Raw genomic sequence first — 20,646 nt, forward strand, 5'->3', positions numbered from 1 at the left:
TTCTTGCAGATACCTGATTTTTAGGTTACATGATCTAAGCAGCAGAGCTCATTCAGATCACTCAAAGTTCAGCATTGCACTGATGCCTTGTATGTTTTGCTTGGTGCCTTATGGAAGCATAGGGTAGTGGCTACTGTTAGATGCAGGATACTGACATGTGATCTTAATCAGGTCCAGCAACAGACAGGATGCTAGCTAGCCCAAATCATCTGTGTAACACTGAAGCTGGATTTTGTTCTTCAAAGCTTGCTCTCGGTCTTCCAGAACCTGTGGTAGATGATACCGGAGTTACATGTTTCCATGGATGAGCTATTTCCTGAACAATTGGTGCCATGTGTTTTTTTGGCACCACCCTGCTTTTCTTTAGCATCAGACAGGTGTTTATTCTTCCTGTGTTTTGTCCCAATAAGCGTTTATGGCTGGCCAAAGGGAAATCTCTCCCTCGCACTCCACTAACCCGATGGCTCAGGAGACTGGAAATGAGTCTTTTACTTCTAAGGTCATCAGTTCCCATCTGGCCTTGGGTCAGGAGCAACTAAAAGTTATTCCCATCTGATGGTCTTTTGATGGCCCCTGTGTAATGACTTGCTGGGCCCAGTGAGCAAATGTTCATGTTACAGAAACCATCTCCAGCATTGGCGCTTGGCCTTCTTGTTGAGTGGCTGAAGATTAACTTAGCCATTTCCCTCTTTCTCCTAGTACCATGATGGCTGCAAACCATGTGGGAAGCTTGCCTGCCTGCTGCTATCCATGTTCTGGGAACAGACAGAAGATTGACTATACCAACCCTGCACCTCTCTCTCACACAGACACACAGCTTTAAAAGATACCTCTCTGCATTAGAATAAAGATTGTTTCCAAATCAGAGAATGGAGAATCAGTGCACTCCAGTCTAACTTCAGTACTAAAATAAGGGATCATAAAGGGTGAACTTACCTCTTGCCATAATGATCTATTAAACTGCTGGCAATCTTGCCCCTACTGGCCCCAGTTAGAATATATAGCTATTAAGTGAAATAAGTGCTGAAGTTTGCTAATCAGGACATGAGCCCATGCTCTCAACACATTGGGAGGAGTTTTGAATCAATCATGGGTGAAAGGGAGTTCATCCCAGTCAGAGCCTATTTCAGTGTCCCCAAGGAAAGTACCCATATCTGCTTTCCCTGGTGTCAGGCAGCATAAAGTTGTGCATGCAAAGGACTGGGTATTTTCTCAATGTCAGGTTTTTGTGTTAAACAAGCAATTTCAGGAACACAACTTTCAGTTTGGTCTATGCGAAGGAGGTGCACAAGACACTCTGCTGCCATGTGTTTATGTAGCTCACTGCCTGGCAGCTTTCCTGCCTCACTTCCCCTTGGCTCATATGCTGACTGATCATGTTTGCCAGCCACGTGTCAGGAGAACTTGTGTCCTGGCTTGAACTTGGGTGGTTCTATTTTTTTATGTGAGCATTAAGGTTAAGTATAGCATTGGCTCACACCCACCAGTATTTAGCAACTTGTAAACCCAGCTAAACTTTACAGCACTGCAGAAAACAAATGCCTTATGGTAGCATTTTCAAGTGTGATTGCAGCAGGGTGGGTGGCGGAGCAGAGCAAAATTACTATTGTGATGCCTAAGTGGTGACCTGAGTTAGATTCCCAATATGGATCTACTCTCCAAACCACCAGTGCTACGGGGAACAACAGTCTCATGTCTTTCATAAAGCAGTTTCTTCATCTGGATGATCAGTTCCAAAGCAAATGCTGGCCAGGATGCAGGGCTGTGTGTGCAGCGATTCTGAGGCCGTAAAGCAACCACAAAGGATCAAATCCAACAGACTGTACAGCAACAGCCATGCTAACTGCATAGCTCATCTTCCGCCAGATGTCATTGTTTGCCTTTCTCCTCTTGACTGAAAATCTATACAGCAAATGTGCTTCTGTAGAGGTGTGTGCAGGGGCTTCCCTTTAAAGAGTGGCATTTCCCACTATGCTTTCATCTTATCCCAATATAGTGCTATCCCTGAAAGTCCGCTGCAGTGCCTGGCACACACTTCATAAACATTAATGGATAGTAGTTTTTAACTTTAAAAAAAGGAAAATTTAAACATGCATGAATGAACAAAGTCTAAACTAGTTACATTAGAGTAAACAAGGAAATTCTGCTGCTTTGGGGATACAAGGTGGAATTAGTTGATAAATTCCTAAAATCCAACTGGTTGTGTTTCATCTATCTGATCCTTAGATCAGGTTTTTATGCCTGTGGGTCTCTGCTAGTGAACAGAGTGTTTCTGCCTAATCATTTGTGGGCAGTATTTTAAAATAAAACTAATATAAAATATTTGTATTGATAGTTCAACCAAAAAAACCCCAACAATCCACCTTGGTATAAAACAGTTTTTATTGGAAACAGATGTAAAATGGCTTTTTAAAGTCCCAAGTCTGAATTTCTGTGGTCTGTGTCGCAGTAACTAGAACTGTATTGCTGAACAATATCTGATCTGTTTCAGTAATAAAACTTTGGCATGAGGTAGGGATGGGCAGACAGCGGCCACTGAGCTTCTTTCTGCAGCATTGCATGCAGTTGTCCTTTAATACCCCGTGGAGACTACAGAGTGCAATAGTCTGTCTTGGTCAAAGCAAATGAGTCTTGGATCATTGTATGCTGAGATATGTAGTCCCTTTGGGCCAGACTGGCAGATTGCCACCACCCCTCAATCTTATGATCATTATAGGTAATGCCCTTGAGTTCCAGACAAGATTAGGGGTGTCCTGCTGTAACCCTGAATCCTTCTGTTTCAGAGAAAATCAAGTAAAGCCAAGGAGAAGAAACAGAAGCGACTGGAGGAACGGGCTGCCATGGATGCTGTTTGTGCTAAGGTAGAAGCAGCCAATAAAGTGAGTGTCTCCTCCACCCCAAATCCCCAAACAAGCATTAACTCCACCCTATCTTATTTTGAGGACTAGCTGGCCTTGGAATTGATAATGGGGGTACAGAGACTGATGCTGGAGGCCTAACCACCCCCTTCAGTTTGGCCAATTGAATAGCTCAGAGGATTGATATTAGGGGATGAGGAGGTTTACATCTCCAGCTTGTTGTGTCCTAAAAGTCACTACAGTCTGGTGGCCATTCCATGGTATGTGGGAAACGAGTTGGTGGATCCATGTTACAAAAGATGCCATCAACATTGATACCTGTGTTGTCAGTCTCCTAGAGACCAAACATTGAAAGAAAGTGGAGACTGAAATGCCACCTTCTTTCTACAGTGGGTCCCTACACATCAGGACTAAGGGTCCTTGTAGGGTTATGCAGGGGGGAGGCAGTGTTGTCTAATAGATAGAGTACTGGACTGGCACTTGGAGACTCAGGCAGAGCTTGGCCACTGGGATGTCATTTCCAAGCTCTGTGCCTCAGTTTTTCCTTCTGTAATACGAGGATAATGATACTGATCTCCTTGTAAAGTGCTTTGATATCTATGGATGAAGAGTACTATATCTGGGTGGTATTATTATGGAAGAGAATACACCCTGCCACTCCCACGTTCTGTGGATAAATGGAAGGTGTCAGTCTCCAGGGCTGTTGCTTTCTGTAGTGGTTTTCTATAGCTCTTGTAGCCATAATATCTAAGCTCTTCCCATGGTAAATTAAATCTGTAGGATGAGCTTCCTATCGGACTTCATGGAGTCTTCTCATCTTGACCAAAGAAGGAGGAAAGGAAGGGTGGTCTGGTGATTAGGATACTAGCCTGGGTCCTGGGAGATCGGGGTTCACATCCCTACTTGTGATCTTCGGCAATTCACTTAGCCTCTCTATGCCTTCATTGCCCATTTGTAAAATGGGGATAATAGTACCGGGGTGCCGTGAAGATAAATGTATGAAAGAATGTGAAGCACTCAAATACTATGGTAATGTGGGTGACATCTATGATAGAAAGACATTTATTTATTTGAATTCTCCTCCTGTCTGTGATTGAGTTCACCCTAGACTAGCCTGGAAAGGGTTAACAAGGCTCGGAAGGGGCCAGTTAACTTGACAGGTCACACCTGAGGGAGGATTAGGAAGGCTAGGCAATCCCTGATTGAGGATGAAGACCAGCTGAGCAGGAGCAGGCAGGGCTGGTATAAGGCCTGTGAGGGCACACTGTAGTGTGAAAGCTTGCAATGACTCTCTGGGCTTAGATTTTCTTCTTTTCTCTCTCTGTGGTGAGACTAGAAGACCTGGGATCCTGTCCCTGAAGAAAGGACATGACTAGAGAGGTGGTGAAGGAAGCCTGGTAGAGGTGGAGTAGAAAAAAGCTCAGGGAAGCGGCAGCAAGTTTTGGGATGGTGTAGTCGAGGGTCCCTGAGCTGGAACCCAGCCTAGTGGGCAAGCCTGGGTTCCCCTACCAGCCACTGGGGAAGTGGCACAGTCTGGGCAGTGAATTGGAAGACTGCCTGAGACGGTTCATATGGAGAAACTTTGAAACCCTGGAAGGGGGGAACCACATAGTGACCTGGCTGGAGGGTGAAGCCACAAAGAGTCCTGGAGTGTTAGAGGGGACACAGCATGAATGATAGATGGAGAGGGGTGGAGGCATCAGGGGATCTATTCCCCAGATGCAGCCACAAGGAAGCACCCCAGCAGTGAGTTATGGAGATCAAACATGCTTTGTCTCGGAGGAGGACCCCTGAAAGTGGTCAGACTGAAGATCACAGTTTTTAATCTCCTGTGGATGCTCATTCCTCAGCTGAACTCCTATGATCAGGAGTGCTCTCGGCAATTTTTAAGCTGCATTGTGCCAGAGAAATCTAGCTGTCAACACCGGTCACAAACAGGGATGAGACCCCCTATGTAGGTGGCATTATTTTGCAAGGAACATTCAGCACATCACATAACACACTTAAATTTAGGGTACATCCTTACTGCCGTCGGTGTGTGTGATTGCAACGTGTGCAGGCTCATCTGAATTAGCTAGCGCAGGTACCAAAAGCAATGAAGCCATGGCAACACAGGCTTCAGCATGGACTGTACAAGCTCACCTGGGCATGAAATCAGCCAGCTTTCCTGCACTGAAGTCCATGCTGCCGTGGCCTCGCTGTTGTTGGTACCTGAACTAACTAGATTAATGCTAGCTTGGGTATGTTTATAGATGCTGCAGTCACACCTCTGACTGCCGTGTAGACGTATCCTAAGTAGTTATTAATGTTCCTTTTTACAGCCCCAAGATTCCTCTTTTCCATTGCTAGAAGTATATAACCATTTAAACAAGTGAAAGTACAAAGAGACCTCCCACCACCTTATGCCTCAATGTATATTTTCACAGAACAGCGTTAAATGAAACACAGGGCTTGTCTTCACTTATTTCCGAGATTCGGAGGCAGTCAACCGGAGTTACGCAAGCTACACAAAAAACTTGCGTAACTCCCATCGACTTCTCTGCTTCTGTTCTGCATGCCATCTTCACTGGACTGCGCCGACAGGGATGCAGCGCTACACTACTTGAGGAGGTGGTCTTAATATGTCAATTTCTGGATCGACTGAGCGGGTCTTCACTGACCGCTCAGTCGATCCAGAGAAGTCGATCTGACAGCGGTGAAGACATAGCCTCAGAAGGGTGAAGACAATCCTTCTCTCTTGTCTCTTACACATATGGCTGTTAGTGTAGTGTCCTATCTGCCTAACCTTAATTTCCCTTTAGTTTCAGTCAGATGCATTATTCTTTGTTCTGTGTATTAACTGCTTAGCATTGCTGTGTGCTGTTAGACAGCTGGTACTTCCCACCTCGGAAATGGGTGCCTTTCAGTAGTGGGTGACTTGATTGCTTCTTATGCTTTTGCCACCACACAGGGGTGCTTGTTGTTGTCATGTAGTGCTCACATGCTATTGTGCTGGGCACTTTAGGAATGCATGCACTAATAATATTAATTATAAAACACTCAAAAGTGCTTAAATGAGAGGTGAGAAAGGATGATTCAATGGTTATGGTGTTAGCCAGGGATTTAGAAGATTAGTTCAATTCCATACTGTGCCCCAGGCTTCCTATGACACTTTGGGTAAATCACGCTGTGCCTTGATTTCACCATCTGTAAAACAGAGATAACTGCACTGCCTAATGGGTGTTGTGACAATAAATACATTACAGTACCCTTAAATAGGTGATCTAGAAAGACTGGATTTTTCTTGTTTACACTTGGTTTTGGCTGTAGAGTGGAAGAACAGTAGATTCCAGCCTCCAGTAAGGCTGTGTATGGAGCCAAGGAATTAAACCATCATGAAAAATATATTCAAAGAAGATAAGGAACCTAATGTGTAAGAGCAGCAACGGTTACTATAGCACGTAGGGAGGGGAATGCTGTGTTTCTAAACATGAGTGTTGCTGTGAAACACTCTAGTTTTGGCAAGCAAAGGAGCAGGCCAAGATGTACCATATGCCCCTTGCTGTCTGCCTGACCTGTGCCTGTACCTACCATGGTGCTCTCAGTTCTCAGAAATGCTTTCCAGCTTGGCTTTTAACTCAGTGAACAGTCTAGAAAGCGAGCTACTCCCTGTAAATTCAGCCCATGAGTTACCATTCTAACTGCAGAATAAGCTACTGCTCTGATCCTTGCTATGGCGCTGACCCCTGACTCATTCATCTCTGATTGCTGTGAATGAAGAGAGTCCAAACAATCTGTGCGAAATACCAGCTCCTTCCGACTTTCTGCAGCCTACTCTACTGCTCTCTATTGTAGTAACCCCTCTAAAATTCTTACAGGAGCTAATAAATATGGAAATGGATTAGACTGGTAATATCCCACTTGTGTCCCCATCATGGGAAGGGAGGTTAGCTGTGGCTCCTCTTGTAATTCTGGTCTGATCAAGCCAGGCTGACTGCTTTTGAAATAAGTGAGGATTGAGGAATATAGTTTGTTGATGTGGGGTACACAATAACACTTCTCAGGTGCTGGCTGCAGTTCAGCTGTTATGATTGAACATAGACCTTTTGAAAGAACAAAGCTCCTCTCTTATTTTTTCTAAACAGTTGAAAGCTCCTCCCCTCTTCCCCCTCCAAGGTATCTGTGTCTCGTTATATAGACAAGGGGGCTAGCGATCCTTCTCCAGAGCACTTCAGGAAGCAAGGTAAAAACAGAGTCTTAAAGCTATCAAAAGAGGAGAATCATGAGCAGAGGCGGACACCCTCTATTCACCCAACATCACTCTGTTGTTTTACCGCTTCACATGCATTAACATCTCATTTTCTAGGGTGTGATTTCTCTTTTTTTTTCTCCTGTAGCTTGGAGACCCCTTAGAAGCCTTCCCAGTGTTCAAGAAATACGACAGGAATGGGTGAGCAAATGCTCCTTACTTACTTCTTCATGGCAGCATGGTCCAGTGGCTAAGGCAGTGCACTGGAACCCAGGGCACCTGAACTTTAATCCCAGTATTGCCGCTGGCCTATTGTCTGACCTCAGGAAAGTCCCTTCCCCTTTTCTTGCCTCAGTGTCCCCTCCCATCCTTTGTCTGTTTATACTGTGAGCTCTTCAGGGCAAAGGCTCTCCCTCACCATGGGCCTGTGCACCCCTGTCACAACAGGGCTCCCGCATCTTGGTTGGAGGTGGAGGGCCTCTAGATCCTACCATAATACACCTAATAAAATAAAGCTTGTTGAACTATTCAGAGGTAGTGAGAGGAAGATAAAGCCACTGTTGATGGTAGGGCAGGTTGTGAAGGAAAATATTAATACTAAGTGTTCACCCAGTCTGCTAAAGCCCCTCATTTTCTCCAAAAGATGAGGTTATAACATGAAGAGAGAGAACTTGGCTTCAATTGTGGAGAGAAGTAGATTCAAGTGGGCAGGGGAAATGTTAGGACTTTAATTACTAGAGTGTGTTAGCCCCGAAAGGCCCCAACCAAAGGGTGAAGTTGGCATTGTGCTGACAATCCCTACCCCAAACAGTTTCCAATCTAAATAGCCAAAGGCAGGATTAATCTCCCCATTTTATGGTTGGAGGAATTGAGCCCAAGAGAGGTTCAGTGACTTGCCCAAGGTTGCACGGGGAGTCTGCCACAGAGCTGGCAATTGAACCCTAGTCTCCTGAGTCCCAGCACAAGACCACTCTCTGTCTACCTTGTTCTTTCTCCTCCTCTTCATCCCCAATAATGCTAGGCTGAATTCCTGGTGTCGGGATAGCGCAGTGCTGGGTGCTTTAGGTACATAAATTCAACGGAAACCTCTCTTGCTTGCATGTAAGTGCTGAGATCAGAATACGAATCCCCTCTTCTTCATCTGTGGCTGACTAAGCTTCCCTGTACAATTAGAGTGACCCACTGGTGAGAGTGTGTTACAGATCCCTCTGTGTGCCTGATCTGCACAGGAGAGGCATCTGCTACAGCCCTAGCTAGGGAGTTTTGGTTGTTTAGCTCAAGCTGTAACAGCTCATGCTTTTAGCACTAGAGGTTCCTGGTTCAGCCTCTCCAATGTGTCAGCCAACATGGTGGCAGGAGAAAGTATCTGAACTGCCAGCTTAAAAGCAAGCTGAAATTGTTTGGGTATCTTTGTGCATGGCTTGCCTGTGCTAAATGCTGCTTTCCCATCTCTCTTTTTGCAGTTTAAATGTCTCCATCGAGTGTAAGAGGGTGTCGGGCATGAACCAGGCTACAGTCGACTGGGCTTTCGAACTAACCAAAACAAATATGCAAACTCTGTAAGTCCAGGCCAGAGAGGGAGACCCTGACCCTGGGGCAAGCTGGTGCTGACGTGATTTCTGAGGATTCCCTGGCAGTCACAGATACTGAAATAGAACCTCTCCCAACTGCAAGGCTACCAATGGGAACCGAGCACCAGACTCTGGGGATATTGTGAAGAAGCCCTGCCCCCCTTCCAGAGCACACACATCATGGCAGATGGTTTCCTAGGCCATTGTAGAATAGCCACAGGTCCCACTGTCTGTGCTTGGAGTATTGTTATGCTAGGGATAATTGATGTGATCAGCCCTGGGTGGGGGAATGTGTCCTATCTCTTTCACTCTGGCTGAGTTCTGACTGGACAAGATGATCTATCGAGGTCTCTTACAGTCCTACATTTCTATGATTTTAAAACAAATTTTATTCTTTGGCCTGTGTTAGACAGGATGTCATACTAGATGATCTAATGCTCCCTTCTGGCCTTTAAAACCTGTGGATCTATCAAAAGCCCGCTGTGGGTTCTGTACTTTGGGTTGAGCCAGAACTACCAGTTAGCCCGCAAAGTATTGCAGAATCCTAGATCTGTAGGGAATAGTGGGAGTCCAAATGACAGAGATATGGCAGAAGTATCTCCTCAATCTTGAACACTGTTTAGAACAATAGTTCTCAACCTATTTACCATTGTAGGCCACAAGCAGCTCTCCATTGTTATGTGGGCTGCATCCACACAATATATGTACTGCTTGTATGGCTCTGAGGATGTCACATGTGCTGCAGCTGTGTGCGGATTGGGCCGCAAGCAGCCTACAGGCTGAAAACCACTGGTTCTAGAAGTACTCGTAGGGGTAGCAGATAGAAGAGGATCTTTTAATCCAGTTGACGACAGCAGAATGAGATCCAGTGGCTGGGAACTAAACCTAGACAAATTCAGGCTAGAAATAAGGTGCAGATTTGTAACAGGGAGGGTGAGTAACCATCAGAACAACTTACTCAGGGATATTGTGGATTCTCCATTGCTTGGAGTCTTCAAATCAAGATCACATGTCTCTGACTAAAAATGACACATATTCAACCTTGCTGGATGTGGGAATCTGTGGGTGAGAAAGAGATTCGCTGCTCTTTGTTATGCAGGAGGTCGGGTTAGCAGCATGTCTAGATGAACACTTAATGCAAAGCAAGCTGGGTTTAAATCTAGAGCACTCCAGCACGTTGCACCCTAACTGTCCATGTGAACCATGCTGCTGTGCAGTAAAAGTTCCCTAGTGCGCTTTGCATAATGCCAAACAGCAGTATGTCAAAGTGTGCTAAAGAACTTTTCAGTGTGTAGCAGCAGGGTCCACACAGACATTTAGCGTGCAGCCCGCTGGAGTGCTGTAGGTTTACACCCCAGCTTGCCTTTCAGTAAGCATTTGTCTAGGTATGCCCTAGATGATCATAATGGTTCCTCTGGCCTTAAAATCTATGAATCTTCTCATCTGGATCTCTGTAGGTGGAAGGGGACAGCAGTAGAGATCCTGAGAGCAGTGTGTGCAGGAAGCAGTGGGACCAGAGTGCTGGGACCATCCTGCTTTCTGTAGAAGGAACATTGAGCTGCCCTTGTTCCTCTTCTCCCTGCCTGCAGGTACGAGCAGAGCGAGTGGGGCTGGAAAGACCGGGAGAAGCGGGAGGAGATGACAGATGACAGAGCTTGGTACCTGATTGCTTGGGAAGATGGCTCTGTCCCTGTGGCATTCTCGCATTTCCGGTTTGACGTGGAGTGCGGGGACGAAGTCCTGTACTGGTATGTGTCCCAGCACCCACTCCCCTTTTTTAGGAACAAGCATTGCCTTCTGCCCATCTCTCCTAAACAGACAGCCAGAGAGATTAAGAGAGAAGGGAAGTGATGTGACACAGCATGTCAGTGGTAGAACTGGAAGTAGACCTCTATATCTACCTGAATCCCAGTCGACTGACCTATCAACTAAATTACACTGCCTCTCCTTCGAGTGCCACATTTCTTTGTTTGTTCCATGAGCAGAATGCCTCTCCTGATTCATCTTCATGCTATAGACTATCAGTGTCATGTCAAGCTCTTTCCTAAGTGGAAAAGGTGCGAGCATTTGATGTTGCTGGCCAGGGAATGGTTCTCTGTTGCTTTTGGCCCACTTAAGCAGTGTGATTTAGGGCTTAGATCAGTGATACTTATACTGAGGCTCACAAGCTGCAAGTGACTCTTTAATGGGTCTCCTCTGGCTCTTTGCAGCACATGATGTTAAAGCAATCTGTGATTTAATTATTAACCAGTCTAAGTCATTAACTAATCAGGATGCTCTTACTATATTATTAACCAATTGTAATTGATAAAATAATACTTGGTCAGTCATTTTGCATTGAGAATTATATATATAACCCACCCCTCCCAAGTATTCCCTCTGTCATACTGTTTAAATATGGATATATAATACTATAGTAAATGAAACAATGAGTTCACACTACTGTGGCTCTTTTGGATGATGTTGGTTGCTGATTTGGCTCCTGAACCACTGCGGTCTGAGTATCATTGGATTAGACACAGGACTGGGAGTTGGGAAATGTGGGTTCTAATCCTGGCATTGTTACAGATTTGCTGACCTTCCCCTCACTGTGCCTCAAACTCTCCTCTACAGAATATGGGTGATGCCTGTCTGCTGCATGGGGTGGGCTGCAAGGTTGATTTAATATTAGCAGAGCAGGAGAAAGAGAGGCTTCTGACTGAGATACTGGATGAGATGAAGAGTCAATGAAGCGCAGAGATATAGAAAGGCTGGTCTCTGTTCTACACTAGGGTCTCACCCCAATAGTGTTGGGACTGGGGTGCAGAAAGTGACTGAAATGGGTCCATGGAGGGTAATTGTGAACTGGATCCTGAATTGAATGGGGAATTTTTTCTGTATGATGAGGCAGGTTGTGTTGTTTTGCATCTGCTAGTGTCTGTGGAATGAAGACATGAAGAAGTTGAGCAATACAAGTATATCATGGGTGTGCGTACGCATTGCGAATGTGATGCATGCAGATTTTTTGCTTGTATGGATCTCAGGATGTTGCACGCATAAGATCTTGAAACTTCATCTTGTAAGGTGTTTGTTTCTTCTCCCTTCCCACTTTCCTTCCAGCTATGAAGTGCAGTTGGAAAGCAAAGTTAGAAGGAAAGGTCTTGGCAAATTCCTCATACAGATTCTGCAGCTCATGGCGAACAGGTGAGTTGCAGTTCTCCATGGCATATAAAGTCTGTCTTGAAATGATTGTCAGTTTCATAGCCCTCAATTTAAAGTGTGAATCAATCTGTTTAGTTTATCAGAAAGAAGATCAAAAGGTTTCTTGATTTCAGTATATCAGTACCATCATGCAAAGAATTTATGAGGTACTGAAGGTTCCTTTAACCTAGTGGAGGAAGGCAGAACAGGAACCAATGGCTGGAAGTTATAACCAGACACATTCAAGTTAGAAATAAGGCACCAGTTGCTAATAGTGAGGATGATTAACCATTGGAACAAACTCCTAAGAGAAGTGGTGGATTCTGTCTCTTGATGTCTCCTCATCCAGACTGATGCCTTTCTGAAAGATGCTTTAGTCAAACACAAGACATTGTGCTCAGTACAGGGGTAACTGTGTGAAATTCTCTGGCCTGTGCTATACATCAAATCAGGCTAGATGATCTAGTAGTGGTCCCTTTTGGCATTAAAATCTACTAATTTATAAAGTCAGAACATGACATAGGAAAAGCAACAGCATTAGTACATTGTGAAAAAGCAAAGACTGTTGGACAACCCTCTTTTTACATACTCACCCCTAAACTTACAGGGTTACTGTCTTGTCACTTTTTTTTCCCCACAGTGTGTGCTTTTTTCCCAGGGACCTCTGAGCTCATGTTGTCTGTCTGACTCACTCCTGATCAGAATTGCTCAGTTGATGAGAGATTCCCCAAGTGCCAGTATTGTAAACTCACTCTGGGATCCGGAAGCCAAGCTGGGTCCTCTGCAACTTCCACCTCCTCACAAGTGATAAGCATTCTGCAATTAGACAGTAATTAAAATTTGGTGGAAGATGCATGAACAAAAGTAGACTCTAGATTTCTCTTCCACAGCTAGGTCAGCTCTCCCTGGCACATGGGAGCATAAATAGTAAAAGAAAACTTTTACCCCATCAAGTGCTCTCTGTCTTATTGGAGTCAGAGTTGCTAAACATAAGGAAGTATCATATCTTTAATACGGTCACTTTTCTGACCAGAGCCATGCTTCAAATAGCATGTGTTCAAAGGATCAGTTTTGGTTAGCTTGGATCAAAATTTGGATTTTAATTTCTTTGAATAAAACTTTTTTTTTTTTAAATCGATTTCAAGGCCAGAAGGGGCCATTAGATTATCTAGTTTGACCTCCTGTATAACACAGGCTGGAGCATTTTATCCAGTTATCCCAGTGTTGAGCCCAATAACTTGTGTCTGACTAAAGCATCTTCTAGAAAGGCAGCCAGGCTTGAATCCATTGAGAGATGGAGAATCCACCACTTCCCTTTGTAATATGTTCCAAAGGTTAATCACCCTCACTGTGAAAAATGTTGTGAAACCAAATATTAAGAAAAAAGATGCAATGAACAAATCATGTATGTTTTCAGAGTTCGTGCATTTGTATAAATAACATTTGTCATCTGAAGCCCATGTCCTGCTAACACCCAGTGCCTTGGCTACACGCACAAGTTGTACTGCTTTAACTATACCAATGTAGTTAAAGTGGTACAACCCCTCCTAGTGTGGGTAGTTACATTGGTAAAAAGGTGCTTATACCAGTACAGCTATTCCTATCTGAGCAAGAGAATAAGCCATATCGGTTTAAGACACCTTTATACTGCTATAACTGCATCCGCATTATGGGTTGTACTAGTATAATTTATAGGTGAAAATCACACCCCTACCTGTTACGATAAATAGCTTCCCAAGAGGAAGCACTCCTGTATGATTATATATAGGAATGTCAACTGTTTCCAAGAAGTGCTTGATGAGAGAGAACAGCGTATGTGAAAAAAGGAATAAAATGTGAATGTTGCACTGTCTTGGCTCTCTCTTTTTATATGTGAACACTGAACATAACAGACAGTTACACCAGTAAAACTTTTAAATGTAGACCATGCCTTAGGCATGTCTTATCTTTGAGTTGGCCTGTTAAAGTCAACAGGATGACTTGCGTCTGTAAAGTTCAGCATGCGTGTAGGTGTGTACAGGGTCAGGTCCTGAAATGTTACCTTGCTGCATTTGAAGTCCGATCTCAAACCAACAGAAAAGTGCCAAGTGCTGGAAACCAGGAAGTGGAACGTACAGAAAAAACGGATTGAAAGTGACTAAATCTGTTTACATTACCCAAACCCAGTGAAATGCAAGAAGCAAACATTTATTTGTCTTTCCTCAAGCTTCAGTAATCTTGAGGGTTATTTTATACATAATCTTACTTTAAAAAAAAAAAATTATTTTACTTATACTTTCATGATGAAATTAGATCCATGTAAGCCAGTGGGGCAACTCACTGGCCAGCACATCAAAAAACCCTTAACAGCCACTTTTCCTCCGAGCTGAGTTATATTTCTGCAAATGTAAGTTTCACATATAAACCACCTCCTCTCCACTGCCCTGGGGTCTCTTGCAGGAACCTACTTTCTCCTTGTAGGTCTGGTTCCACAGGCTCTATACCTGGCAATTAAGGCAAGTCTCTGCTCCCTACTGCCAGGGCGTCCTCCAACAGGCTGACTTACAGCCCTCCTAGCCCGTTCTCTGTAGAGTTGTGCTCCCAGGCACTTTGTCTGTGAGCTAAGGAGAAGAAGCATCCTTGACTCAGGCTGCCCTTTTCTATCCCAGCAGGCCTGTCTCTGAGTCAGTCTTTCCCCATATGACCTCCAGGGGACTTATTTACTTCACCTGGAGAGGTGGGGGGTGAATCTGGCACAGGATGCAGCTGAGCCCCAACCCCCTTAAAGGGCCAGCTCACCCTGTGACAATCCAAAGATCTTTAGGTGTCAGTATCCCTTGAATTCCTTTTATATTGTTCCCTTGACATTGACTGTGATGCCTGTTTCTTGCCTTTCAGCACGCAGATGAAGAAAGTTATGTTAACAGTATTTAAACACAATCATGGAGCCTATCAATTCTTCAGAGAAGCGTTACAGTAAGGATCTTATACTATTGCTTTCCTACTCTCCACGGGGAGCTCGGGGGGTGGGGAGTGGCCTGTTATTTATTTAACATAGTAGTACACTGACTGCTCCGTCATTTCCATTTGTAACACGTTGTTCACACAACTGTCTTTCAGTGCTATGGCAACGTTACGCTAAAGGGGAGAGGCCGTGGGGACAGTAGACTAGGATGGATGGGAATGGGTGGTGGTGATAAGGACGGGTGCACGAGGACCTGGCCATCTGCTCACTACTAAGGCAGCATAGAGAGGTGGGTTTTTAAGTCTCTCTGCTTCCCTTGCTTATTAGCAGCCTTTCTTGCAAGATACCCCCAAGTGACTCAGCGACAGCTCCACTGGAATTGAACTGCATAAATTGTAGCCAACACTTGTTCCTTTTTCAGCCGAGCTTTCTCTTTATTGTGCCATAACTGTAAGTGTAGCTCCTGATTGTCTAGCCTATCTCATCCACAAAGCTCATCCTTAACCATCACTACACCTGTTTTACAGATGCAAAGAGAGGGAAAGTGACTTGACAATAGAGCCCATCTCTCTCCACCCCCAGTCCTGTGCCTTGTCCGTTGGACCACACTGTCTAAAACTATATTGTCTTTAGAGTGGTTCTTGGGCCTCGTAACTAATTCTTGCCTACAGCAAAAAGAAAGGAAGGAAAAACACATTTACGCACTGAAATGGCAAGCAGCCACACTCAAACCAACCTCTTTGGATGGTGGTTTTATCATCACTTCAGATTTAACACCAGTGCTTTTCCCTTCTCCATCAGCTTTCATTCCCCCTGTTTGTCATGCTGGTGGACAAGGAAGAGATTTGGATAGTGGGAGGTTCAGATAATAAAGCAGAAACCCCCGGCCAGGACTGTGAGGAGGGGGAGGAGGAGGAGGATGATCTGCGGGAGAGGCCACCCTGCTGCTGAACGGCCTCTGCAGCAGCACAGGAAGACCTCTTCAGCTTTGCTGTCACACGAGTGAGTGAGCAGGGCCGTGACAGCTGAGCTGCAGGGGGCTTCTTGCGCTGCACCACAATCTCTGCAGATGCAAGGAGCGGGGAAGGCTGCGGTCCTGGCAGGGAGAGCAGAGTCCTAGCTGGGGGGCTCTCTGCTCTGTCCTGCCCCTTGTGCCTTTAGGGATCAGCTATCACTGGCCCTGCAGCCATGCTGGGAGCCCTGTGCAGCTCTGCTGTCATGGGAGTGAGTGGGTGGGGCAGAGAAGAGATCCCCAGCCAGGACTGGGAGGAGGAAGAGCTCCCAGCTGTGAAGGAGGCCACCCCACTGCTGAATGGTTCCTGCCTCTTGATTATCCAAACTTCGGTTATCCAGATAAAATTTGTGTTCCCATGCTGTTCAGCTAATCGGGAGTACCAGGGGCTTCTGTGTGCAAGGCCTCACCTTTACAACTCATCAAAATACAAGAGGAGAGAGAATGCTGTTATTCTGATTCCTTTTTGTGAATGGAGGCTAATGCAGAGAAGGGTGCAATTGGAGAACTGTCTAGAGGTCTGGATAACCCAATGTGTGCACCATTGGCAGGGGTCAGGGCAAGCTCCCTAAGGCTAAGTGAAGATGACTAGTATTAAGCAGTCTCTGACATGTGTTCCCTAGGTTTCTAGGTGCCAAGAAGTAGCTTCTCTATTTATTATTTTGTACCCCTGCAGGTTTGAAATTGATGACACCTCTCCCAGCATGTCTGGCTGCTGCGGGGATGACTGCTCCTATGAGATCCTCAGCCGAAGAACTAAATTTGGTGAGAGCCAGCACTCTCACTCGGGCAGCCACTGTGGAGGCTGCTGCCACTGAGCCTGAACCTCCTCTTTGTGTTGTCCTCCTCGCACACACACCCCTTTCTCTTCCTTCCCTGCCATCCCCATCCTCACATACTCCTTAAGATAGACCACTGCCTGCTTCTTAAGTCTCTTATCAGACCACATTCCGGAGCGTGGAAGAAATTGTTCTCCTCTGTGCAGGAGGCACTAGAAATCAAAGTTCTGTTCAGCTCTTGGACTTAGTGCTGTGACCTCAAACAGGAAGCACCAAAGGTGTGAATCAGAGGACACTAAGTGAAAGCAACTTCAAAGCATAGGTTAAGGAAGCGGAGCTAGCAGAGGGCAGGCAATGAGGATAGTGAGCCAGTAGCCTCTGTCTCCCCGACACCCCTCCCACTGACCTGCGTGATGTAAGATGTTTGGAGCAAGAGAGATCACATGGCTTTATTACCCACCTCTCACTCCCTGCATACACCATCTGGGGATTAACACTTCTTTCCCAAGGTGTTCTGCAAAGCTTTAGAACCAGTTACAATATAAATACAAGACTAAGAGCCAAATAACACAGGCATGTCTTAGAATGTTTCAGAATCTCTTTATGCTTCACCCAGCTCTCATGGGTCCCAAGTTCAGGGTTCCATATATCACCTGTAAAACCTTTATGGTGGTGGCTTCTTCAGAGGAAGTGCCAGGTGGCCTTGCTTAGGTTTTGATGGGCAATTTCCAGCTCTTCCTGGCTTTACAATTACATCCTATAACTTTTGGGATCTTAAAGCTGGATGAAAAACCCATCCCCAACAACATTTTGAGCAAAACTGTTTCTTTGCTAGGGTGAGGAGAGGCTGTGTTTTTGCTTCTCTGCAGTTGGTACCAAGTACTAAAAAGAAATAGAAATGGATGGTATGATCAGTGCATTGGGAACGTTTGTGGCTCAGCTGAAATGCAAGTGGCTTGGCAGTTACATGTGGCGGCCTGCGACTGACAGTAGAAATGCAGTGGCTCTCAGTCTGAGGCTGGCACGCCACAGCCCTGTTGCTTTCTTGTGTTCTAGCTATAGTGTGCTTTCCACTGAAGCAGAGCAGACTTGGGAGCTCTGTAAGGCAGAAGGAGCTAGCAGCTGTAATGGGCTGACTTCATTGTATTGACTGCGATTGATAATAGTCAGATCCCATGTGATGGCTCTAATCTCACTGCAGTGGGTGCCCTACATCTGACTTTAAGAGCATGGGACTAAGTTGAGAGCTTCCAGGTTCTACTGAAGACAGCCCACTCAAGTCATTTCCCCTCTCTGTACCTCAGTTTCCCCATCTGTAACACCGGGATTGTACTGACCCAGCTAATGTCTGTAAACACTTTGAGATCCTCAGTGGGTAGGCAGTAGGGAAGCACAAAGTCTTTCTGGCCAAGTATAGCCCAAGGAGGGGAGGGTGAAGAGGGGCAGACACCACATCAATGTTGCCTGGAGCAAGTCACATTGCTTAGCGCTCTGCCAGAAACATGTTGAGAATCAGGTTAGCATAAAGAATCCATAATGTAGGGCTAGTTGTGGTCTGTTGACCTCATGAAAGGAAGGTTTAGAAAGCAGCCAGTGGTAGGAACATCCTGGATCTTGTGATTTTTTTAAGGTCTCTCTGTAATTTTTTCTTTTTTCTTGAGGATAGGAAACTGTCATGGAGTCTGTGACTCCTTTGTATTCTTAAACTGCTCCCAGAAGTCCCCCAACCCCATGGGGGAGGGCAGTGCTTTACCTTCCATACCCCCAGGACAGGCCAGTGACTCACTGCTTGAGTTCCAGCCAGTTATTTATTCCAATCTCTGTCGGTAGCAGCAGTGACAAGTTCCTTGCAGTAGATGTCTTTTGCCCTTCCTCAGAGCATGGCATTCCATCCTGAGCCAGGGAGCAGGAGAGCGCGCTCCCCCTTTTGCCTCAATGAGGTGTGTTGGCATCCAAGCCGTCTCTGAGGATCCTGGTGGGGCCCAACTGGAGTCGATGGCAGTCTTTCAGTCTGCTTTGTGTCTCAGAGCAGCTGCTGTTGTTAGGACCTCTTATCTCCATCTTACCAGGTGGCCCTGTTGAGAGTGAAACCTCTATTTGCATTGCACCCATTGGGAGTGGTCAGACCTCTTGTTTTCCAAACATGGGAGGGTAGGACCTCTGTCTGTGTCATATCAGGTGATGCACCTATGGGGGGATAAAGACCTCTACTTGCATTGCACATGCTGGGTGGGCGTGGGTGGGTAGGACTTCAATCCATCTTGCACTAAGTGTTGCACCTGCTAGTGGGGTAGGACCTCTGTCCATGTTGTACCATGCACACCCTGCTGCAGAGACCTTCCACAGCTAGAACTGATGCATTTGTTGCTAACTAAGTGTTGCTGTTTTTTCTGCCCAGGTTGTCTAGCAGGGGCTCTTCTGTGCCAGCTCTATGCAGGATGGAGCCTCCCCTACATCTATCATTTTTAGCTCCTCTATTCCCAGCCTTCCATGCCCTATGGCAGCCCCCGCACTTCACTGGTAGCCCTGGGTCTGGATGCAAGAGCGCTTCACTGTACCTGCTGTAGACAGACACAGGTGGAACACCGCTACAGTGTAGCCTCTTTCTTGGGGTGGGAGAGGTACCTGATGGAGCTGTGAAAGTGTCTAGTTGAGCTAGCTGCTTTCGAGCTCGGAGAGTCACCTATCACTGGACTTGTTGGGAGGAAACGTAATATGGGCTTGATTTTTCAGGAGGTCAAACACCCTGTTTACAATGGGAATTGGACCCCTAATTCTGATAGGCACCTGTGAAATTCCAGCCATAGCTCTTCTACAAAGGCATGTTATTTAAGGACAGGAAATAACTTGTTTGTTTTACAGGGATGGCTTTTACTTGAGACCAGCTTCTCTCTTCCTAACCATTTCCCTCCTTCCACCCCTGTCAACTTGCACTTTGAGAGAAAGATGCTTTCAACTTTGGCCCACACAACCCAGCGATTTTAGGTCTCTGAGGACAAAGATGCTCATTTCGAAGGGAGATTGGGGCAGAATGAGATAAATTATGCTGCTGTTAAGCTGCTGATATTCACTCTTCAGATCTGGTGGGCATGGAAGCCAAGATCTTTGAAGGGACTAGTGATTTTTGACTGTACCCATATCTGTATTCCTAACTTGACACCTTAAAAGAGGCCTGGTTTTCAGAAAGCACTGAGCATCTGGTCTCTGAGGCATCTCTAGATGGGCAGGACCAAAAATAAACTAGGCATTGTAGAAGATTTCACCCAGAATCTTTATCGGCCAGCCCACACTTTCCTCCCTTGGCTGTGGCTAAGGACTAACCAAAAAGGGCTGGCTGCTGACCTGCAGAGAAGATTCCTACCTGTGCATGGGGAATTCAGGTTTAGAGCGGAACTCTCTAACACCTTTCAAACACAAATGTAGAAACGACTCTTGCAACTTTCCACCCACTGATGAGGATTTTTGGGACTTCTCTTCTGGGTTAGTAATGTCCAGTGTCATCTGCTAGCGGTGCTTAGTATGCAGTGGGTCATTAAACTAATGGGAGATGCTTTCTTAATGTCTGCAACGTCTCTCGCTTCGCTCAAGGTCAGATGCGTGTGGCCGTGTGTTCAGTTTCAGCAGCGTTGTCATTTTGGATTGGATCAGCCTCTCTTGACCGGTTCAGTCTGGCTAATGCTAATGGCTGTAGTGCCTAACGTTCCCTTGGCCTCCAAGAGTGCTCACTTCTCCCATCTGATTTCTCCTGGAGTGTGGACACGTGACAGATGGTGCTGCATCTCTTCTCAGTGCCTCCCTTGTACTTGAGAGCCTCAGGCCCCTGGTGCTGCTGCCTCCTCCAGCTCTTTGTACCAGGGATGGCCTTACATCCTCTTCTAAGAAGCCAGCTGTGATTGCTGCTCCTTTTGCCACCCTCTTTTTAATTGCTGCCCCTTTGCTCTGTGTCTCTGAGGACAGAAGCAGGGCTGCTTGCAAACAGGGAGCATCTGTTCCCACATCAAAATCATCATGATCCCTTAAATGCTGAGGACCCAGCTGCAAGTCAGCTTCTGTTTGTGCTCCCCTTCCACTCCC

At 45.8% G+C, this 20,646-nt stretch overlaps 1 protein-coding gene across 1 annotated transcript; it reads left to right on the top strand.

Moving 5' to 3' along the window:
• Positions 1-1,711: 1,711 nt before the first annotated feature.
• On the top strand, positions 1,712-17,322 carry NAA40 (N-alpha-acetyltransferase 40, NatD catalytic subunit). Its single transcript, XM_067544447.1, has 8 exons — positions 1,712-1,929; positions 2,784-2,879; positions 7,235-7,287; positions 8,550-8,645; positions 10,247-10,405; positions 11,757-11,840; positions 14,715-14,792; positions 16,470-17,322. Exons 1-8 carry the CDS (start codon positions 1,867-1,869, stop codon positions 16,609-16,611), a joined length of 771 nt encoding a protein of 256 aa, XP_067400548.1. The 5' UTR covers positions 1,712-1,866; the 3' UTR covers positions 16,612-17,322.
• The last annotated feature ends 3,324 nt before the right edge of the window (positions 17,323-20,646 follow it).

This window comes from Emydura macquarii, unplaced genomic scaffold (assembly GCF_026122565.2).
Source record: "Emydura macquarii macquarii isolate MOO-44397 ecotype Brisbane River unplaced genomic scaffold, CSIRO-AGI_Emac_v2 contig_968, whole genome shotgun sequence".
NCBI lineage: Eukaryota > Metazoa > Chordata > Testudines > Chelidae > Emydura > Emydura macquarii.